General features: G+C 37.3%; 1 protein-coding gene across 6 annotated transcripts in view; it reads left to right on the top strand.

Moving 5' to 3' along the window:
* The window catches only part of Mindy3 (MINDY lysine 48 deubiquitinase 3), a 73,963-nt gene that overhangs the window by 21,969 nt on the left and 27,465 nt on the right, over positions 1 to 24,529 (top strand). For 4 of the 6 annotated variants that reach the window (XR_003734627.2, XM_028870527.2, XM_028870526.2 and 1 more), the window contains 3 exons: positions 921 to 1,000; positions 10,537 to 10,607; positions 15,789 to 15,869. Coding sequence is in view for 5 of the 6 variants with exons in the window: in XM_028870527.2 (XP_028726360.1) it covers positions 921 to 1,000; positions 10,537 to 10,607; positions 15,789 to 15,869 (232 nt within the window). In the remaining variant the exon portion in view is untranslated. The remainder of the gene's footprint in view (positions 1 to 920; positions 1,001 to 10,536; positions 10,608 to 15,788; positions 15,870 to 24,529) is intronic. The other 2 variants (XM_028870531.2, XM_028870529.2) reach the window with 2 other exon arrangements.

Below are 24,529 nucleotides of genomic sequence, written 5' to 3'. Positions count from 1 at the left end.
AGCAAAGCCTCCATTATATCCACTTATATATTCTTTAAAAAGGCTAAACTTACATTAACTTAGAAATAAATATTTTCTTACCTATCTGTGCTAGTTTCTTTTTGAGTTAAACAATCCTTTTCTATTTTTTAGCTTATTTTACTATAGGAATAGAATGGTGAAAATTAATCTATTCTCATACAAGTCCTTTTTAGATATGTCTGCTTTAGTTGTTAACATTCACCTATCCTCTATCAGAGTGCATATTAAATGTTATTGTGATGTTCTCCATCTATTACAAAGTGAAGTTTCTTTGAGGGGGTGAGAATTGTATGTATAAGAATAAATATTTTAAATGTAGTTAAGGATTATGCTGATTTAGTAAAGTGAGCTTTTGTAAGTTCTTCTCCAAGACCCATGACTTCACTAGCCAGGTAGTAAGGTTTCCAGTCCCAATTGGTTCTCCATACCAAGTAGTCAGCCCTAAAATCACGCACATGCTTATGTAAGTGTGCGTGCGTGTGTGCGCGTGTGTAAATATATGTGACAACAATTTATTAAAAAGAGGCAATTAATTTGAGAGCAAAGAGGTATATGGGAGAGGTTGAAAAAAGGAAAGGGAAGGGGAAAATGATTATAATTCCAAAATTATTATATATAAAAATAAATGTAAACACTGAAAAAACAGACTAATTTTTATCCACTTAAAGTTGTGCCATCTTAAAGTTGCTAGGTTTCTGTGGTGATGGGATAGATGCCATTGTAGTTCAGCACTAAGGCCCTCACCAAGGCCAGCCAGAAAAGGGAAATGAAGGTTTCCTCTCATTTTGTGTTTTAACGGATTGAATGGGAAAAGTCATTAAGAAACTATTGTAGGAATTACTTGATTTGAAGAACTAGTTTTATGTCTGTTTTAACTGATATTTAATTTTTATTGATAGCCAAAGCTTAATTAACCTCCTACTGACGGGACATGCAGTTTCTAATGTATGGGATGGTGATAGAGAGTGCTCAGGAATGCGTAAGTATGTTCTTTGCTATGGCCTCAAATGATTAATATTTTAGTAAAATATGGGAGATTGATATTCATCTATTTAACGGCTCTACATTATGTGGATGTTAAGGTAAGTGCTTTCTGTTAGAATAACCCTTCATGGTTTCCAAGACACCATAACATTAAAGTGTAGATTTTTTGGAAGCAAAAAAAAAAAAGATTTTTGGTACCTAATGAGCTTGGTCAGGCTTCGATCCTCAAGGCTTTGGTTTTCTCTGGTTTGTTATTGGGACTGTGGTGCTAACTTTAGAAATGGTAATCTGTCTCTTAGTAGATGTAACATAGGGGTATTTGCCAGGGACAGTATTCACTGCATTCAGTGCTGGAAGTTATGGGAAATTATAAAGTAATTGAATTACTTGCTTTGACAGTATCCTATGTTTTTCTATATTACTTTTAATATACACTGTAATATGCTGAACAGATTTTGTTTTCTATGGCTTTACATCTACTTACCCTTCCAACAACATTTCCATTTCTGGTTTCAGTAGCTTCTTATGTTGTCACAAACATCAACTAAAGCACACTAGCCAGTCCATTCACTTAAGCAGAACTGATGCACATTTATGAATTAAATCCCCTTCAGTTTCTTACTGGACAGACAGAATTCATTTGTGTAGTCATTTCACTTTTATGGAATAATTGCAATAAACCTTTTACTGAAATGTCTATCACAGGACATGAAGCTTCATAGTTCCTGTTCATAGGCAAATTTATGTTTTCGCCCTAATTTGGTCTTTGACAGAATGGTTACCAAATGACAGAGAATATATTACATTTTGAGAAAATGTTACTACTTTTCATTTATATGAATGATTCTTAACTTTTAATTTAAATTTTCCTCAAATTTTAGAAATTTATATAGCTAATTCATAAAAAAGAAAATACAATGTTAAGAAAAATTTGAGTAAAAATTACAGAACTCCAGAATTCACAGAACACAATACAACCTCCCACTGTGCTGTTTGGAAATGAAGAGCCTGACTTCCTATACTAGGTGATGTGTGCAGTGTAACTCACTTTGTGGGGAAGTCGGAAGAAGAGCCCAGCCTTGCTGACTGCTTGGATGCACGACCCACAAGTGCTCTGTCTTGTTCTGCTCTCTGTTCAAGCACATCCTAAGGACTTGCCATTCTGGTTTTGATGGAGAAGCATGTGATCTTGCTGGCTAAAGTGCCGGTCTCTCTTGTGGAATGCGCAATTTCCTTGATTCCTCCCTCCCTGCAAAGGTTTCTGGTCTCTGAGGTATCTGCTGCAATGTCAAATAACTAGAGAAGGAACTGTGGCTTACGTGTCTCTTCTCACCTATCCCCCTCCGGCCCTTATCATTGCTACTTACTGCTGACTGCTGTGGCCATAACTATTAGTCTTTAGTTCGTTACTAAGTTATCCTGGTTCAATTTCCTGTGCATTCTGTCCTCTCTCTCTCTCTCAGGTTATCATACTACAAAACCCAGATCCTCCCCTAGGTTCATAGGCTCTTAATATTTTGAGTTTTACCTCATTTACAGAATTTGTTCATCAGTACCTTGGTTCCTGGTATATGCAAATGCATTCTTTTCTGATTCTTGAAGTACTGCTGTTCGGGACTGTTGTTTTACTGTGGATACTTTAAAGTACAGTTTAAGGATCAAAACTAAGCCATGGTTAGAAGATAGGGTTATTTCAGGAAAAAAAAAAATTGCCCAACTGTACTTAAATTTTCCCCTCAGTCTTTAGGAATGTTGACTTGAACTCAGTTCTGCTTTCATATGTTTAAACATAAAATAAAAATCCATACATTTATTCAGCATTTACTGTGTGTATTTCTGGCTTAGACAACATGGTAGGAAGTATGGAACATAAAAGAGAAATTATGTAGTAGTTTTCAAACACTCAGACAAATCACTTCCCTTACTTAATTTCCTTTTATGTGGAAGTAATACATTCTTCAGATGGCTATTGTAAATACTAAGAGTTCTGTAATGTCTTCCTGGGCTTGTAGGAGAACTCAATTTTCTGTCAAATGCTTATCCACATAGTTTCGGTGGATGAGGACATGTACATAGGTATTTGCTGTGTGGTGAAAGGAGACGTGCTGAAATAAGAACTATACAAATGCTGAAGGAGGAGGAAGCTTTTCTCGTTGTGTTTATGTTGGCATAGAAACACTGGAATTTTAATGGGGACGGAGAGCATGAGCGAGAGGGTGTTTGGGGAAGCACACACATTTTATTGTTTAGACAGGTAGACAGACAGAAAGACTGAATAAAGCATAAAGCAGTGTATATCATTTGGAGAGGTGTTGGGACATGGACATAAAACTTAAGACTTCTCGGTGATTCTGCTGTGCAGCCGGGTTTGAGAACCAGAACATTGTGATGAACCCTGGTCAAAGGAAAGACTGTATCAGCATAGGCTTGAGTGAAAACACAGAGGCTACTAAATACCATATTTACTCCTAGTTGGTAAGTATTAGAAAAGGAATCATTGTAAGCATTGAGCAGAGAAATAACACAGTAAAATCTAGAAGAAAACGATGCTGTCAGTTGTAGAATTATTGGAGTAGAATCATGAGTTGAAAGCTATGGCATACAGCTTCAACAGTGGGAAAGGTACCAGACAGTGATAGACAAGTGGCACAGGATGGAGAAAAGAACAGAGTGTTTATTTCCTCCCTACAAGCAGTATGTTTTGGATATATCTTTTTAACCTCAATATGGCTAAAGAAACTGAAGCTTGGGTGATTATTAATTTGTCCAAAGTGAAACAGCAGAGATTAAACCAACAGGACTTCTAACCATGCCACGGCCTCTGCTTGTTCTCTGTAGAATATCCTCCTCCTAAATCAGCCCACCTTGTGCTCACTTCAGCAGCACTTATACTAAAATTTGGAATGATAGATCAGTCTACCTCTGTGGTAGAGTCTACAGGAGATAGAACTTGTAGGACTCCTCATGTTAGAAGTAAGGGTAAAGTGCAGGTAATTATCAAAATTTTGATCAAACATACTGCATTAATCAACACATAAAACATGGGAAAGCCCTTAAAGGCAACATGTATTTTTACACTATGCCTGATCCTTGTCATATACTGCCATTAGTACTACATTTCAGTGCTAGTCACCCTCAAAGATAGATGTTTGCCCACATAGAGAGAAGTTAATCCAGAGGTCCTTGTCCACAGTATAGAGTTGGAAAATAAGCTGTGAAGTCTCATTCCTGGAGAATGGGGCTAAGAGTAAGGTCTGTCTTTAGTAAGGTAGTTGAGATACAAATCACCTGATAAGGGACTTGCTCTTCAGTTTGGGCAAGGATTTTGCAGGTGAGCTGATAGAAGTGAGGCCTCTGATGGGCTGCGTGGTTTTTGTTTTAATAATTAGAGGTTGCCTCTGCTGTTCATAGGGAAAAGAGCCAGTTTTAAAAGAGCAGCCGGAAACAGGAATGTGATTGTGATGTAGTCTTGGAAGATGCACGTTCTTTTAAAGAAATTACATGCAACAAGGAAAAGAAACAGACTTCATTCAACTAAGAAAATTCAAGATAAGGAAGTTTACTGAGGGTCTAAGTGAACATAGAAAAATGTACAAAGACAAAAAAGGTGTGAATGAACTGCCCCAAGGAGTAAAGAGCTGTTATTGAGTTTAGTAATCTAATGAAGAAGGCAATTGGGATTGACTTACAGTGGCTCTTACTGATAAGGCTACTAGGTTTTTGGGTTCTTTCTTGTGATTTTGTTTTGTTTTGTTTACCTAGCAGTAATCACTCCTCTGTTAGTAGAAGAGAAAGTAGATATTAGGTGTGACTGGGAATATTCAGTGAAGGGTAAACAAGGCATTTTTCACCTTTATTTACTAAGGTTATTAGTGTTTGAATTGTCATGTGTGTCTTTTGCCTTGAGCAGTTTACCTTGGGTGAGCATGTAGATGGTTTCCAGTTTGACTACTGCAAAACAAATCGGTAAGAAACACTGTGTGTGAGTCAGTCCTATTCAATGTTCCTGCAGGATTGATTTCTAATTTAGATGTGTATTAAAGATTTAGTCAACTATTGACTTGTTCTTAGTAATAACTTTATTGAAATCTAATCTATGTACTATGCATGCCACCTAGTCAAACAAAATGTAAAATAAATCAAATCTGAAATAGCCTGCTTGCCTTATAAAGAAATCCTAGTCCCATCAGCACTAGCTCCCCATAACTCCCTTTACTCCAGGTTGGCAACTGCTAATTTGCTTTCTCTTTCTATAAATTTTCATGTCCTGGGCATTTAACATAAATAGAACTGTACGATGTCTGGTGTTTGTTACTTTGAGCAGTGTTTCCCTGTCCTGGTGCTTGAGTTTTATCAGTGAACAAGCAATTTTGCAGTATGTGGGTGAGCCATGCATAGTCATCCATCATCAATTGCTGGACATTTGAAATGGCCACCTGTCTGTTATGAATAATGCTGTTAGGGACATCTGTGTGCAAGTCTTTGTGAGAGAGAGCATGTGCTTCTATCTTTCTTTGCTATATACCTAGAAATTCAAATCCTGGTTAATACATTAACTCAGAAGATTTACTCTTTGGGGGAATATCTATTAAACTGTTAATTAATAGCAACTTTATCTCTAAAATATGCCTTACAGCTAATAATGTATCAACATATCTTTCTGAGTGTAGAGTTCTGTTTTTTTCTGTATCCTGGATGATAACTGAACTTTGTCCATCTTTAATATTTGGTCAGTTTTTGACAAATGATTATGTATTTTAATTGACATTTGTTCTACTTCCTAATGAACCTGAGCTCAGTTGTTTATTCACATGTAAGCATTTTAACTATTTTGCCCTCTGGGAATTGTCTCTTCTCATCATCTGCCATTTTACGGGGAGGGGTTGCTTTATTATAATTTATGGGGCACTGTAAGTTCTTTTTTAGTTTTTTATACTGCAGGCAATCTCTCCCAACCTTTTCTTATATATTTTTCTTAGTGATGTCTTTTGTCCCAAGGTTTTCACTTCCATAATGTAGAGTCATTTGATATTTTCTGTTTCAGTTAGGCTTGGGTGGCTCTTTCCCCTGTACCAATTCTGTATTTCTATCATCCCCAGATTAAACTAATATTCATTAGTATTTTCTTAAAATGTTTTACTTTATTATGTCTTATCCATTCATCATTTTTATACATTTATTTAATGGTTAATTGTAAGGAACAATTGATGCTCATGAACTTAATGATACATGGAGATATAGAAATGTAAACTCTAAGGAATATGATCATTTCAGAACTCTACAATTAAGAATATGATTTATCAGAATTAATAGATCAGAGTGCTGCTATCCTGAAATTGTGTTACTTTCAACAACATGTTTTATTGGCTAGAGCCAGATTGCTAGATGAAGTTAGATCTCCTAGTTAATCTACATTTGAGATCATCAGTCATTTTGTAGTGTAAATATATATGTATTTTTAATGTGAATAGAATTGTATATTTCAAACAGTGTTGGGAAGGTAAATGTAAATGGTGAGCTGGTTAGTTTTTGTTGTTAGCTAGACACAACCTAGAGTCACTTGGGAAGAAGGAACTTCAGGTAATTAAGGAATGGTACAAATCAAGTTGGCTCCTGTGATGGTTTGAATGAGAATGACCCCTATGGCATATAAGCATAGATCTGCATGCTTAGCCACCAGTTGGTGAACTGTTTGGAAAGGTCTAGAGGATTAGAAGGTTAGGGGGTATGGCCTTGTTGAAGTAGGTGTGGCCTTGGAGGAAGCAAGTTATTGGAGGTGGACTTTTAGATCTCAAAAGTCCACACTAGTGTCCATCTGTTTCTCCCCTAACCCCCCACTGCCTCCTGCCTGTGTTGATCAGGATGTAAAGCTCTCAGCTACTGCCAAGCACCTTGCCTGTCTGCTTCCTGCCATGAAGTTTTGTTTACCCTCTAGAACTATAGGCAAGCCTCCAATTAAATGCCTTCTTTTATAGGAGTTGCCTTGGTTATGGTGTCTCCTCACAGCAATAGAACCGTGACTAAGACAGCCTGTGACTGTGTCTGTGAGTGACTCTCCTGATTGATGGTTGGTGTAGGAGGCCCAGGCTACTGTGAACTGACTGAACCATCTCTAGACAGGAGGGCTTGGGCAGTATGTATAAGAAAGCTAGCTGGGTATGAGCCTGGGAGTTCAAGAGAGTGAGGCAGTATGCAACTTTCCTCCCTGGTTTCTGCTTGAGTTCCTGCCCTAACTTCCCACAACAATGGATTGTGACCTAGAAGTATAAACCAACTAACCATTTTTCTCCCCTAAATTGCTTTTTGGCAGAATGCTTTAGCGCACCAACAGAAATGCAAAATGGGCATCCTGGAATTTGTTGTTGTCAAATCTATTATCCAATAGTAGCAGTCCAGCTTCTTAGGAATCCAGCAGGTAGCCATCAGTGGATTTAAAAGGATCTTCACTTTTCTTTTCCTCATATAATTTAAATTAAGGCATAGTTATTCATTGTTTTTTCAAGACAAGGTTACTTTGTGTAGCCTTGGCTGTCCTGAACTGGCTCTGTAGACCAGGCTGTCCTTGAACTCACAAAGATCCTCCTGCTTCTGCCTCCCAAATGCTGGGATTAAAGGCAAACATTTGCCACCACTGCCCGGCTGGTTACTCATTCTTAACTCTCTAGTATAAGTACAAAATTTAATATTTAAATGTATTTTTGGGAAAGAGCCATCTTTAAACAAATAGATTTTAAACTGAAATTGCAAGTATGTTTCCTATAAGTGAAATAAACAAGCTTTTCAAGTACATTATTGTTTTTTTTATTTTAACTGTTTTTTGTTTTTTTTTAAAAAGTCCTCTTCTATATTTAAATATGGATTTTTTAACCTTTCTTAGGACACTGCATAATCTCCTCCCAGTTCATTTTTCCACCCATCATAAACCTGGGCTCGAACAAAATACTACTGCTCTCTGTGTCTTGTTCCTGTATCTGAGCACTTACGTGTCCTTCCTACCTCTGCCTGTCTAGTCTTGTGCTCACTTCATAAGCCACCTGTTCAAGGAGACCTTTGAATTCCACTGCTGAAAGTGACCATGACCTCATCTGAGCATTTTACTTCCCTGGCACTTTCTACTTCCTACTTGTCCTTTGCTGCCCAAACCAAACTGCTCTTAAGGTGATCAGACATCTTCACCTGTGGCATTCTTTTATAGGGCTTGACACCCAGGGTATGTTTGCTACATGTAGGATGATTATCTGATTTTCAAAATAGCATCAAATTTGACAAATCTATGAGGACTCCTATAAATTCCCCAGCAGTTGTAGATGACAGTTGGTAGTACAGAAAATATTAACCTAAGTACTAGGATACCCAGTCAGTAATCCCCAAAAGGTAATGTGAAATAATGATGAGGTGGGGGAGAGGGGTTGGGCAGAATGTGAGAGAATATCAAATTTCAGTTAAAAGGAATAAGTTTAAGAAATCTATTGTAAAACATGCTGGCTATAGGTAATGACGTGTTCTCTGCTTGAAAATTGCCAAGAGTAGACTTTAAATATTGTCATCCCTCAAAATACATATGTAAGGCACATGTATATGTATGTATGTGTGTGTGTGTGTATGTATATATGTATGTATTAGTTTTCAAATATCTACAAAGGTACATTTAAAATATCATGCTACTAAATACAGAAAATGAGGCCTTCATGTAATCCTGGTGATGAAGTATTCAGATCTGGTCAGGAATCACGTGCTCTCTGATGTAGCTGGACTATATTCATCTCTTCCTTTGCCTCCCACCCCCACTCCTTTACACAACCCTAATAATCCTCTTTTGCTTTCATGCCCTTAACACCCTAAATTCCACATAGGAAAGAAAACAGGATATTTCTTGTTTGGTGTTTGTCCTCTTTCAGTTAACACCATGATCTTCCATTCCATCCATTTTCTTGCAAACAACATAATTTTGTTTTTCTTTGTAGATGAACAAAATTCCATTGTGTGTATAGGTCACATCTTCTTCATCCATTTATCTGTTGATGGGTATTCAGGCTGATTTTACAACTTGGCTGAACAGGATTGTAATAAATATGTAAAGAGGTAACAAAAAAGAATCTCATGCTCAAGTGTCTGGTTTAGATGATATTTTTTTCTCCTGATTTTTTTTTTTTTTTTAGAAAGTCTTATATGGGCATTAATTAGCTTGATTTAGCTAATCTACAATGAATACATATTCAGGACATGTTATATATACAACTTTTATTTGTGAATCATAAAATTGAATATTTCCGTTTGGCCAAAGAATCGTTTTATTTCCTTGCTGTCAAGCTAAATAGCAGTTTTGAAAATTCAATCAGCAATTTAGACATTATTGGCAAAGACAAAATAGTCACAAAATTACCAGTTTCTTGCAAGCAAAGGGTAAAGACTATGAGACTTTTAAAGAAAAACTAATACAAATAAGTTCTATAAATGATATGAAAATATATCCTCACTGTCTTACTGTGTGGTATAAATATAAATTAGGTATATTTTGATTGATAACTTAATCTAAGAAGGTCATATTAAATATATATCCTGTTTGGAGGAGTGAGAATAGTACATTTGAAATATTATTGTCTAATGCTAGTCATAGTAGTGTATTCCTATATCCCAGAACTTAGAAGGTAGAGACAGGACAATCAGGAGTTCAAGGCTATCCTCAGCTACAAAGTACATTGAGGCACCTTGAGTATGTGAGACTCAAAAAAAAAAAAAAAAAAAATCAGGAGGGGGGAAAAAAAAGGATCATTTAAACCAGATACCTGAGCATGTGATTCTTGACCAGATCTGAATACTTTATCACCAAGATTTATAAAGGCCTAATTTTCTGTATTTAGTAGCTTGATATTTTAAATGTACCATTGTAGACATTTAGCTAAACCCAAGGAAATAGATCATGTAGTATCTAGTTGTGACACTAGGTGGTGGTAATTGCTTTTAGAAATAAAATTGTAGAACCTGGTTCTCAACATGTGTTTGTCTTTGAATAGGAAGATTTTGTTACTCTTACATTTCGGAGGAAAAGGAGACAGATATTTGCTAACTATAGAGGATCATTTCTGCCCATCTCTGCATTTGCTGTTACCTCTACCCCAGAGTTGCTGCAATCCAAAGACTAAAATAGTTTTATTTATACTCTTAGTATCCCTAACATTTATTGAAGATTGCAAAGAGATTTTACTTGTAGATAGTAATACTTTTCATGTTAGAAATGTAGTACCTGAGAAAAAGTTTTTTAATCTATGTTTATGGTCCTAATGTATTATAGTTCTACTTAGTGTACATTAGCTATGAAAAGCCGTTACTACCACGTCAGGGCCATCTATATGTGAGTAATGTTTTATACCAGTATATTAATGAATATGTGCAAAGCTTTAAAGATAGTTGTAGGTGAAAGAAAGCATTTTGGCATGGTTTGAATATAAATATATTTATGCACACATATACACTACTCAGACTCATATATACTAATGCAGTGCTAAATTTGGTTTTGTTTATTTTTTGCAGAACTTCTCGGTATCCGTGAACAAGCAGCTGTAGGATTCTTAACATTGATGGAAGCGTTACGATATTGTAAGGTAAATGTCTTCAAGGACTTGAGTGTGTTCATCCTGTGGACAGTGTTTTCATTCTTGGGTAACGAACTTCAACTTCCATCTGTTAACCACTCATCACTGTCTTACTTCCTTGCTGAACTCCCAACCTAAACTGACAAAGTGTTAAGAAAGTAAGCCAGCTAATCATTCTCATTTTCCTGTGAAGGGGATGGGTGACAGAGCACAGAACGAAGTAATATAAAAAATGGAAATATGTATGTTTGACTATAAATTTTTAAGCTGTTTTAACATGTGTGCTGGGATTAGGAACTGTCTTGAACCTTCATTTTTGATTTGAGGCACCTTAATGTGCAGTCCTCAATAACCATTAAATATTGCAAGTGGTTTTAAATGAAGTTTACTCTCGTATTCTCACTTAAAAGAGGCCATATTCTTAGACAAAGAATGATGAAGATTTGTGTGTTTTTATTTTAAATGTTTATTTCATACAGTGTTTCTGATGGTGATGATTATTAGTAACATAAATCTTGTCCTCTCTCTTGCTTTCTCTCTCTCTCTCTCTCTCTCTCTCTCGTGTGTGTGTGTGTGTGTGTGTGTGTGTGTGTGTGAGAGAGAGAGAGAGAGAGAGAGAGAGAGAGAGAGAGAGAGAGAGAAGAGAGAGAAAAGAGAGTGCACTCATTACTGTTCCTGCTCCTGTTTGTCAAGATATCATTCCTCCTTCATGACAACACATAAACAGAGATGATGTAGGTGTAAGAACTATGCAGGATCTATTCCAACCTTACTTGTAAGTAGTAACTATAAACAATAGTGACACCTTTATTTCAGTCATTTTAATTATATAAATTAATGTCATTCAAAGACAGCCTGGCAATCAGAGATTCAAACTGTGTTTCCCTATACCCAATCCATACACATACTCATTTTCCTGTAGGAAAGTGTGCGCCTATGATCACTACCCCCTTCACACACACTTATTTTTCATGTGACCAAATTATGGTGATTTTATATTCTGAAATATTTAAATTTTTTGTTTAGTTTTTTGTTGCTGTGATAAAATACCATGACCCCCAAAGTATCTAAGGAAAAAGGATTTATTTTGACTTACAGTTCCAGAGAGAGAGTCCATCATGTTAGGAAGACATGTCATTGTTAGAGGAGCTAGAAGCAGAGAGATCATTACCCACAGGAAGAGAGAGCAGAAAGTGGGCCAAGGCTATAAACTCTAAAACTGGCTTCCAGTGATATACATCCTTCAGCAAGGGTCTACCTCCTGAAGCTTTGGCAAACTCCCAACAGCACTACCATTTGGGGGCAAAGTGTTCAGATACACACACTTAAGGGGGACATTTCTCAGTTAAACCCCATAACTGTGTCGCCTGTGAAGTCTTCATCTGGATCCTGTCGTTATGGTCGATGTTGCCCACTCCATTGCTGTGTCCAGCCACACCGGTGGCCTGTCATTTGCCAGACACATTCAGCATTTTCCTGCCTGGTAGACCTTAGTACTCTCTGTTTCTGTGTAGAATGCCCCAGCTCTTAAAAGAATGGCTGACTCTTCCCTTGGGTTGGTTTGAAGTTGTATCAGGAAATGTATTTCCGGACATTTCTTCAGTTACTCTTACAATGTTGGTTGTGAGTCTAGCCTTTAACAGCTGAGCTGTCTTTCCAGCCCACCCTCAGTTGCTCTCACATTATTTCCTAGGAAATGACTGACTACTCTGGTGGCTGTATACTTTTTTTTTTTTTCCAATGTTGAATTTGTTTTCCCTTCTTTTCCCTGATGGTGTTAGACTTACAGGATTCTTCTAATGCCCCAGTGCACTGTTGCTTATAAATAAGAGGTAAAGAGAGCTGACAACTGAGCCACCAGTGGCTTCCACCCTAGGGACAGGGTAGCAGCAAGCTGGAGCTTCAGGCACAGGTTATACATGGCAAGTGGGATGGAGTTAGCTGGGTTCCCTATGCTTTTATGATGTGCTGATTTGAATAACTCCAGTGGGCTCTACGCTGTAAGGCTGTAACTATTTGTCTGGGTCCTGACATACAGACAAATAGGCTGATCCTGCAGTGTGAGGGCTGTGAAAAGAATGGTGCGGTATGCATTTAATCAGCTGTCCTTAAAGCAGACTGACTGGTTTATAATAACTAGGGCATCAAAACTGAGCTGTGAGTTTCTAAAATGCTGTATGTAAGTTCTTCAGTATGTAAGTTCTCAGTCAACTATATATGTGTGTGTGTGTATATATATATATATATATTTATATATATATATATAATATATATAATAAAAAAAAAAAAAAATATATAATATATTATATAATATATATATATATCATGTCTCCAGATAGGGAAATAAATGGCAGAAGTGTTATGAATCTAAACATTTCTCCATTTGATAGTGTAGCAGATTGCTTTCTAATAATGAAATTACCGTTTTACTTATTTTGAACACATATAGGAACATAAATGAAGTGGTTCCTATTTATAACCCTCCTACACACACACAGAAAGAACTGTGTTTTTAACTGTATTTAAAGATAAGAGCCAGCAGTGGTGGCACATGCCTTTAGCACTGAGGAGGTAGAGGCAGGTGGATCTCTGTGAGTTCAAGGCCAGCTTGGTCTACAGAGTTCCAGGACATCCAGAGCTGCTATACAGAGAAACCCTGTCTCAGGAGAAGAAAAAAAAAAAAGAGCCAGGTGGGTGGTGGCACACGCCTTTAATCCCAGCACTCAGAAGGCAGAGGCAAGTGTATCTCTGAGTTCAAGCCAGCCTGTTCTACAGAGTGAGTTCCAGGACAGGCAGAGCTGTTATATAGAGAAATCCTCGTCTTGAAACACCAATAAATAAGAAATAACATTATCATAAATATCACCATGTTGATGTATACAGTTCCGTGATTTTGCTGTGTTTGTAAGGCTGGACAACCATCATCCTTATCGAATTCTGGAAGGTTTTCCTCACCCCCAAAAGAAACTGACCTAGCAGTTACTTCCTTCTTCCCTCGCTCTAGACATTACAGCTCTGCTTTCTGGCTTCATGGGCTCCTCCACCCATTCACTGTTACCACAACCAAGGTGGAAAACATGAACTCTTCCTTCCTTTTTGTGTTGAAATCACGCTGTTTTATAATGTGTCAATTTTTTTCCAGCCATCAACTGATGAATGTTTGAAATTATACATTTTAAAGAACCCCTTAATATTGTAAAACTTTAAATTTAGCTTCTGTCACGAAGAATTGATTAACATTCTTAATGGTTCAGATTTAATACTTTAGAGTGATAATTACCAATTTAGCTACTGTGAACATTTGTCTGCACATTCTTTATAGGCATATGTTTTTATATTACTGTGTACTTAGGAGTGAAATTACATGGCCACATCGTAATTCTCTGTTCAACTATTGGAGAGTTATCAGTTTGAGTTCCAAAATAAGGATAATATTATGTTCTCTAGTGATTGATATTTTTAATATAAAATACACCAAAATAATTGCTGGAGAGATGACTCAGAGGTTAAGAGCACTGGCTGTTCTTGCAGAGGTCTTGAGTTCAATTCCTAGCAACCACATGGTGGCTCACAACCATCTATAATGAGATCTGGTGCCCTCTTCTGGCCTCTGAATACATGCAGGCAGAATGCTGTATACATAATAAATAAATACACCTTAAAAAAAAAAAAAAAAACTGTTAGTTCAGCATTCATTTATCCTTTGTTCCTACTATAAATTTTCACTTTTTTTTTTTAAACCTCTGCCTTAAGTGAAATGCACATGCTTTTTCTAAGGGAAATGAAGCAGTGTCTTGACTGTCCACTGTGTGGTAGAGTCTTAGTCTAGAGTCAGGACCCCTCCCTGTCTGTGATTCTAGCTCTGTAGTTGGTGCTTAGGTTCAGGCCAGAGCCTGCCACTGTGCACCTCTCTGCTCCAGTTAGAGTGCAATCTCTGTTGCTCATCTCTCCAGCCCCAATGGACACGAACTGAGCACTAGCTATCCTTTTTTCCCTCATTTCCTTCTCTGCTGTCCTCAAAGAAGCCTTCCTACTTGACCAGTTTTCTGTCTCATGTTAGCACATCAACTTGTCCCTGCTTTCACAGGACAAAGGAACTGAGTCTTCTGCCCATGGATACAAGAGTTCCTGCCTTCCACCTCTCTTGTAAACTCCCCAGGGCCATGGTGGTGCTGGAGCATGGCTGCTGGCTGAATAGGGAAGAATAATGGCCCGAGTGCCACAAGTCGCTTCTTAGAGTTGCCCGGTTATAGTCAGTCTGAAGGAGACAGGAAAGCAAACTCGATTGGTTGTTTTTAAGATTAGTTGATTTTAAGGGAAGTGTTTTCGTGGAAGTATGGAATAATTGATTAGGGTAAACGTGATGGATTGTGTGAATTTGTCTTACTTGTTCAAAATGCACTTTTTATCTCAGTTACAAATAAAATGCAAGTTTTTGGCACAGTCTTATATAGAGAATTAAAACCTTTGGGGGGGGGCACATACTTGTATATATATGACCTTGCAGGCAAACTGTAAGTATAGCTTTTTATTTTAAAGATACTATGTATGCCCTGGGCAGTGGTGGTACACACCTTTAATCCTAGCACCTGGGTGGCAGAGATGGGCAGATTTCTGTGAGTTCAAGACCAACCTGGTCTACAGATCAAGTTTCAGGACAGGCTCCAACGGTACAGAGAAACCCTGTCTCAAAAAACAGAAACAAAATACTGTGTATGTTGTAGAACCTTGAACTTTCCATGCAGGAGTCCTTTATAGACTAAACTTTTTCTTAGGGGAAGTTATTGTATTAGCCTAAACTCTTTAAGAAAAAGGGTGCCCTTATCTTGGTCATTGATTTATAATTATTACCTTATGAAGTAATTCTAAATTTATGACTAACTTTGTGCCGAGTTGAAATTCCTAAGGTAACCCTTCTATCTGGGAAATGTAGCAAAATCTGAGACTGAGTTTTTGAGCTAAAGTCCTCACGATGCATGTGTATCCTCTAAGATCTACATTGCTTTGTTCTGGTTTAAAGATGCAATGTCAGTTTAGGAATAGTTCCCTTCTGTACTCAGCATTTAACCCCTGTGGATAAGAAATGTTAATTAGATAACTTTGTTATGTTTCACATAATTCTGAACAAATATTTAAGGGGCATCATAAATTTTTTCATTTATTTGTTTTACTTTGCTGAATTTATTCTAGGTTGGTTCTTACTTGAAATCTCCAAAATTCCCTATTTGGATTGTTGGCAGCGAAACTCACCTCACCGTGTTTTTTGCCAAGGTAGGCTTGTAGGGACTTTGTTTTCTTCAGAATGATATGAGGCAACAGGTAATACTGTAAGTCCATATTTAGTTTGATCTTTGTTCAGATGATAGTCCAACCAGTGATAAATGCAATGTTTCCAAAATATCTTATCACTTCCCATTACAGACAACACTGTTACTTTGTTCTACATTTAGAGTAATCTCAGTAAACTCCTTCATGCCTTTATCTCTGCTAACTTCAGAGCTCTGGGTTTTTTATTTTGTCCAGAAATCACTGAGATATGGAAGAAACAACTTTGGTTTTTAAATTCTTATATAGAACTATTTCTAAATCTTACTTCTTAAGAAGCCATAATATTTTCCACAGTCGGGAAATTTTGCCATCAGATACCTTCATTTAAACCCTAGCCATACTTCTTCCCAACATCCCCTGGCCACTTTTCCTCTGTGTTCAAAGTAGGACTTTATAGTAGTACCTAGTTCTTAGAAGTGTTGTCAGCCTTGAATCTAAAATACTGAGCAGTGCCTAGCACAAGACAAGCGTTCAGTAAATCTGAGCACTTGTTACCACAGTGGGCACATTAATTATTCAGCAAACAGTTATTAGACATCTCTGATGCTATTAAGAACAAACTGTTGCCGGGCGGTTGTGGCGCACGCCTTTAATCCCAGCACTCGGGAGGCAAAGCCAGGCGGATCTCTGTGAGTTCGAGGCCAGCCTGGGCTACCAAGTGAGTTCCAGGAAAGGCGCAAAGCTACACAAGAGAAACCCTGTCTCGGAAAAAAACATAAAAACAAAACAAAACAAAAGAACAAACTGTCAAATGTTGGACTATTGGGGATATATATATATATATATTCAAGGTCTCTTGCTCCAAGTGCACTTTTCTAATTATTCCAGGAGACTTTGTAGCATGCTTTTTCTAGTGTAAGATTGCTTCTATAAGAATTGTTTAAATTTCACTGAACGGATAATCTCAAGTTTTATTTATTTTCTTCCTGCTTTAATTGTGTTAGCCAAAGTCCAGCTTACAGATCTAGATTAAAGTACATGTTACTTTAACACGGACAGGCCATAAGTGTACCTGTGTGAAAATACAGGCCATCCTGATGCATTGTTTTGAGTCTGAAACTTGCTGTTCATTTCCCTCTCAAAATAGGGAGGATGAAGTCAAACTCAAAAACAGAAAACTGTGATTCTGGACACACATTTCCTCAGTATGTACTTCTGGAAAAGAAAAGCAGGCTAAATTTACACTAAATGTGTTTTTTAAACAATTATTTATCTCTGACCCTCTTCTTTAGGAAAACTGACATAGAACTATACAAGTGAATTTGTGGAGATGGGGGCAATTGGGGTCTCATTATATAGCCAGGGCTAATGCTATCAGACTGAGGCTTCCTGCCCCAGTGGAAACTTACATAAATAGTAAATTAAATCATTTATTGGGCCCAATTTTAGACATTTTAAAATATGAAGTATTTGTATATTCTTCGCTACATAAAAATGCTGGAAGTTTTGCTGTTCTTGGGATTATAAAAGAAAACATTCACTTTTTGGTTTGATCTTTTTAAAAATGCTTCTATATTTTGAACTATCATTTTTGGCCATATTTTGGCTATTATTTTGTTTTGTTTTGGATTTTTGTCTATTATTTTGTGGTTAATTTATTCACTCTGTATAATTGACCCCAAGGAAACAAAAGAACATAAGTTTTTTCCCAATAGTTTATTAGAAATAAACTGTAAATTTATATAAAATTGTTCTATGAAATTATTTCTATAAAACTGGCTCTGTGTCTCGTGTTCTGGGTTTTTACTGGTTGGAGTTAGACCTGTTTGCTCTTTGCTCATAGATGTCAGCAGCCTATAAGGAAGCATTGTTTCTTGTCTGCAAATGGTTGGATTCCTCATGCACTATATGTAGGCTGCAGGTGTGTTCATTTCTTCCTGGGCTCAGTTATCCGATGTCTTCCAGGAATAGTTTGTGCCTGGAGTTATGCCAGCTGCTGTGAGAACAGTGTTAAACAGATATTGTTCTTGCTTTTGTGAGGTATGTATCCTAATGCAGGAGGCTATGGCTAAAGTTTCCACACTCAGAAATTTTCAAGAGGATGAGTCTTGACAAAGCTCAGGTCCATAATACCATGGGAATTTATCTGAGTTTTGAAAAACTGAGATGTTTAAAAATTCTGTCTTTAGAATATCCTGAGTCTTAAGGAACTTCTAAGATGGAAATTTGTATTTCAGAAAATTGCTACAGGACACCTGAGGCCTCTAATCTTCCCAGCCATGGATTCTTGGTCAGATTTACAATAGCAGGCATCCGTTTCCGCTCATGGAGCAGGCCTTAAATGTAATCAGAATGCAACTGGTTACCTCTAACATTTGTGCCACAATTGTACTTAAGAGCGTATCTTTCCAAGCTGGTCATTATGGTAGCTCACCGTATTTACAGCTGCATAAGATCATTAATGACTTTTCTCTCCAGAAGCCTACTTAGATTCTCCCAGTAAGTACTATGAAAGCTATCCTTCTGGGAAGAAACTTCTTTCTCGGTACCAGCTTGATTTTTCCATGCTCTGTGACCAAAGTATGTAGTATGTTCAGCAATGGGCTCTCATCATCAAGTTCTGGTGAGGAACCTAGAACATTGCCAGTAGTCTATATTGTTCCTCTGGGAACCCTCTGACCAACAACTTGAGGGGAGGCACCCCTCATTTGGCATTAGGCTTGTTATTTGGCCATCTAGAGCTTGGAACATTATCCCCTGTGTAGGATAATGTGAATTTAACCCCTTTGGTATTTATGCATGTTTGTGCGTGTGTGTTTAAGAAGCTTATAAAATGGGTTTTCGTATGAGTTCTAATTATCCCCCCATGCCCTCTTCTGCCCTACTCTCCATTCCATTCCCTACTCAAACCCTTTCCCCATCATTGCCCTGTTTTCTATACCCCTGCTTTTAAAATATGTCTTCCCCAAAGTGGGCCCTTTCTGACTCGTTTCAGGTGATAGTATAGAGTGGAGTCAAGTACCTGACTGAGAGATTTGCGTCCTGAGGTAAAGTGACAGGACTGATGATGCTTTTTGGTTTGGTAGACAAGCTATAGAAATGTCTAAGGAGACACGTGTGTCTGATGATTCGTCCTCAAAGATGTGTACTTGACAGCTGTGCTCTTCTTTTTTAAAATGTTATATTATTTATAATTTTAAATTTGAATATATTTTGATCATATTCTTCCCCTCCCCCAAGTCATTCTCGATCCTTTCCCCCTCCCTACACCCACTCAACTCTAAGTTCTTTTTCAAAAACCCAGTACAACAAAACCAAGAAAACAAAACATCAAACTCTAACCGAATAAAAGCATACAACCCCCCCCAAAAAAAACCCTATGGAGTCCATTATATATTGATCAAAATGAGGCCCTCCCTGGAGTGCTTGATAAACCCAGTGTCACTGTTAGAAAAACTGACTCTCTCTCCCAACAGGTATAAATGATAGATTAGCTGTTAACCTTTACCCTAGTGGTTAGATTGTCTTTCATCATTTGTTGTTGTTTTTTTAATATAACAAAACAAAAACTGTCACATTAGAGTTGTACTGGACAAACCAACAGAAGGAAAGGAGCCCAACAGAAGGCACAAGAATCAGAGACCCACCCATTCGCATACTCAGGAATCCCATAAAAAACACTAAGCTGGAAGCCATAATGTGTACACAGAGGACCTGGTGCAGGCCGTGGGCTGCATCATTCCCTGAGTTCAGATGAGCTTTGCCTGTATTGATTTAAGGGGCCTTGTTTCCTTGGTGTTCTCTAACCCCTCTGGCTTTTATACTCTTTTCTGCCTCTTCCACGGAGTCCTAGTTCTGAGGGCAGAGATTTGATGGAGACATCCTATTTAGGACTGAGTGTCCAAAGGCCTCTCATTCTATACATAATGTCTGTGGGTGTCTGTATTTGTTCCCATCTGCTGCAGGAGGAAGCTTCTCTGATGATGGCTGAACAAGGCACTGATCTATGAGTATAGCAGAATGTCATTAAGAGTCATTTTATCACTGTTTGTTGTTTTTGTTTTTTCTTTTGTAAGACCAGTGTTACTTGGTTTTACCCTAGGTCCCTGCATTATCTAGTCTCTGGTTCTTGGCAACCCAAGTAGTGCTGGGTATAGGTTCTCTCATGGACTGGGCCTTAAGTCAAATCAGTTATTGGTTGGTTACTCACATAAGCTTTGTGCCACCATTGCCCCACCATAGGCTGCAGGCAGGACACCATTGTAGATCAGAGGGTTTGTGGCTGGGTTGGTGCTTGCATTTCCCTTTTGGAAGTGTGCAGTGTACCATCCTTTACTAAAGATGCTAGGACATAGGGGCAAAGGCTCTATATAGGCACCAGCTTCTCAAATCCATGTTCAATGAGTTGTGTAGGTGTTATAACTTTGTTATTCTTAATGTACTCACTATGATTCAGAGAGTTTACTTAGCATTTGCAAGGCAGGTGACCTTGAGATTGGGGCAATGAGAGAGAACTACATAGAGAACTAAGCTCATAGCTGCTCGGATATTGCTTCCATATTGAATTTCCTTCCAAGGGTACTGATAGGAAACAGTCTATTAAAGATAATACATGCTGCAAATATTGTTCATTTGTAATTTATATTTAGCACAAAAAATAACTGTCAGAACATTTGACCCAAGCCCCATTTTTATTCTAAAAGAAATATTTAAGAGAGAAAGATCAATTCTAATTTTGCATGCCTGAGAAAGCAAAAAATAATCAAGTTTACACCTGAATACCAAATAATAGCCTATTAAACTTAGCCTTCTCTATGGTGTGAAAGGGTATGTATCCAGCTAGTTAATAATGTAAAAGATATTGGTAATAACATTGAAAACATAATGACTCAAAGAATTTTATAAATATTACGCAAGACTGACATCTGTAGAACTAAATTTTGCTTTAGTAAAAATAATTGCCATTACAGATGTAGTTTGAAAGCCTGGTTTAAACATCTAATTAGAGGCTTATTTTAATTTCTAGATTGTCTTATATGTTCTGTATACATGTCATTAAATTATTGGGAAAATGTAAGCTTTATGTATTAAACTCTTTGTAAACAGAAATGGCAGCTATGTGTTTCACTCTGAAAATTAAGACAGAAATTGTAACTACATGCTACAAGTAAGCTAAAGGGCAAACTAACATTTCATTCAGTAATAACACTAGTTTTCTAGGTGTCTTGTGATTTAAAGTATTTTAGTCAATGATATCCTAATGTGTATATATTGAATCTTTATAGTAATTTATGTTTTAAAAAATCCCAAAATTTTCACAAAAACAGTTTTTTTGGATGGCACTGAAAATATACCAGTGTCAAGTAATTGATGGCTTTGGCTGTTTGTTTGTTACATATTTTTTAAATAAGCATTCACATATTTACATATAAGATACGCAAAGGTCTTGACCCATATATTTAATGAGTCATAGACTGACCCACTTTTCCATCCCTTTTCTAGGAAAAAAGAAAAAACTCCTTGACATTGAGACTTCAGTTTTATTGCAAATTATAGTTTGTGTTTATGCATTTTATTTAGTTCTCTATCCTTATTTCTAACCTAATTTAGACACCTTTTTATATGTCTTATCAAAATAATGGGCTTAGCTTGAAATTAATAGCTTAGTGTTTTATTTTTGTAATAGTACATCTTTATTTTCTGATTTCAAAACAGGTATAGTTATATTGGTAAATTTTACAGTACAGAGAAATGTGGTGCAAACTGAAGAATCCAGCCTAATCTCACCATGTGAATAATAAACTTGCTGAGCAACCCCAGAAAGTGTTTTTTTGGGGGGGTTGGTTTTTTTTTTAGCTTTTAATTCCAAACAAGAATCCAGTTAAGCTTTGTACATTGTAGTTGATATCTATTTACCTATTTTAAATTAGAACTTTGGTTTCTTGATTCTGGTCTTTTAAATTTAATTTACCGTATTTTATATTATAGAAGACATGTTGCACTAATGGTAGTTATCACTTACTTTGAACTATTATTTCCCCAAGAATTATCAAAATGTTCTTGGCTTCGTGTAATACTTTGTTGTGCATAGTAGAAAAACTATAAATTTGAAGTAAATGCGATGAGGGAATACGATAATTGACTCGAATAAATTGTTAGCAGTTTCAAGAGGCCTGGAAAGATGGCTCAGCAGCTAGAGGACTGGCTGGTCTGGGAAGCATTCACATGTCAGCTCACAGCTGTCAAACTCCAGCTCCTGGGGATCAGCATCCTCTTTTGACCTCAGCAGGCATCAAGCGCACATGAGATATGCTAACATACATACAGACACTAATATACACAAAGTTAAAATAAATAGAAATTCTTTCTTTAAAAATGGTCACCTTACAACACTGTTTTTACATAGGTCAGATCATCATTCCGTTTTAACGGAAGCATGGAAGACATGAGAGGTGTAGACTGGACACTGTGGCAGTGTTGTGAGCTACACAGCCTAGTTTTAAGCCTTGGGCCGTTTAAAGCAAGTACTGTTTGTGAAATGTTACGGTTTCCCTAAATTTGTTGTGGTATCTTTTACATATCAATTCTAATACTTGTAAATAACAGTTTATTGAGCTCAGATTCCAATATTCCTGAATGCTCTTTGAAGAGTAGTTAGAAATAAGGAGCATCACAATACATATCATCCTTCAGATTGCTGTTGATTTGAGGGTAGACAGAAAAGCTGCCCTCTCAGAAGTAACCCATCATCTGACTGTCTGGGGTTATCCTTTGATAAGAACAGCTGACTGTTGGGTTGACTGAAAGTTCTAACCACACCAGTGGAAGTTGGTGATTTCAATTTGGTTACTGAACTCAGTAGTCACATGTCGTCTATGAGCTGCCCAGTGACCTAGGACTTACCTTTGCAGTGCTGTTGGTATCTGTTTCTGACCCACAAGAGAGAAATGTTTATAAGATTGGAAGAAATTTTTATCACACGTTGGTTTTATTGAGTCAATAGTAAAATGAATTTAATCATTTTAAATGAACACATTACATAACCATATTAAAAATTTATTACACATTTTATGGAATTTTCTCTGATTTTAAATTTGAACTTTCCACTGTGTTTTAAAACTCATTTTTTCTGATATGCTAGTGATCTTTTTAAAAGTCTAACTAAACATGAGCCTGTGTTAAGAGCGAAGGTGATACTGCTTTCACTGACACAGTATCTCAGGGAGTCTGCTACAGAAACTCACTAAAGCCGCCTTATGTGGATTGGAGATTGATTCTTGTCTTAGGGAAATATCATCGAATCTCCCTGCAGAAGCCTTATGGGAACTGCAGAGTAGGCAGGCAGCAGAGTTCCCACAGGGCCTTCTAAGACTGATGTAGGCAGGAGAGATGCAGTAAGTAAATGGAGCCTTTCAAGAAAGAAACTTAACTCCTGTTAAGTTGAATGGAGAATTTTTCATGCTAGCTATCTGAGCTTTGACAGAACAAAACCTTTAGATCTGCCAAAGGGAATATGCCTGTGGGCATGGGTCTCCAGACATCCCTCTGTGGTACCTCTGATGGTGTTGAGAACTTGCAAACTCACTGCACAAGAGCGAGTCCTATGAAACCATGTTTAGACTTTACTTTGTCCTTTTGAATTGTTTCCCTCTCATATCTGAACATGAAGCTAGTTCTGTTCAACAAGGCTGCCTAATGAATAATAACGGATGTTCAGTATTTTCTTTGTGGACCTTATTGCACCATGCTTTCTTAAGCAGTGCAGTTCTCTCAGAATCACAGTGTCTGTAGTCAAGAGCCGGTCTTCTCATTCACGTGTGTGGACGGAGTACCAGGCTGAGCATGTGGGCATTTGCCCTTAGCTTGCTCTTTTCTAACCGTCATTTTCACTTGTGACTCTATCTCTTTCATAATTGGGTTTAAGAATGAATTACTTGGAGCATTTTCTTAATTTTTTATTTGAGAATTAATTATGGAGTTAATTTGCATTGTTAACAGAACTTTACATTTTAAAATAAATTACTTTAGATATTATTAGATGATCTTTTTATTGTGCATTTTAACCTAAATGTGAGCTAATCATTGCTAATTCAATATTTTTTAAAAATGGTAGGAGCCTATGTCCTCAGTTTTGTCTTCAAAGAAACAGGGACTAAATTCTTTTTAAAGTCATTTTAAATTTCCTTTCAAGGTTGGGGTGATTTTTATAGCTTTGATTTTGTTCTGGTTTGGGGTTATAAAATATCTCTCTCTCTCTCTCTCTCTCTCTCTCTCTCTCTCTCTCTCTCTCTCTCTCTCTCTGTAGTCTCATCTTTGACTTTTCCTATAAGAAAGTACTTTTTCTCTCAGGTAAGAGCATAAGAATACACATTACCTTAGCCGGGCAGTGGTGGTGGCGCACGCCTTTAATCCCAGCACTCGGGAGGCAGAGCCAGGCGGATCTCTGTGAGTTCGAGGCCAGCCTGGGCTACCAAGTGAGTTCCAGGAAAGGCGCAAAGCTACACAGAGAGACCCTGTCTCGAAAAACCAAAAAAAAAAAAAAAAGAATACACATTACCATTTCAACAGAAAATACACATAAGAGGAGTGTAATGCAAAGGAGAAACGCAGCATGCAGCCGTTCCTTCCCCGGCCCTCTTCCTTATGTCTGGGGTGGGATGCAC

The sequence above is a fragment of the Peromyscus leucopus genome, chromosome 5 (genome assembly GCF_004664715.2).
Source record: "Peromyscus leucopus breed LL Stock chromosome 5, UCI_PerLeu_2.1, whole genome shotgun sequence".
Taxonomy (NCBI): Eukaryota; Metazoa; Chordata; class Mammalia; order Rodentia; family Cricetidae; genus Peromyscus; species Peromyscus leucopus.
The sequence above is the reverse complement of the archived record's forward strand: the minus strand, read 5'-3'. Positions and strand labels throughout refer to the sequence as shown.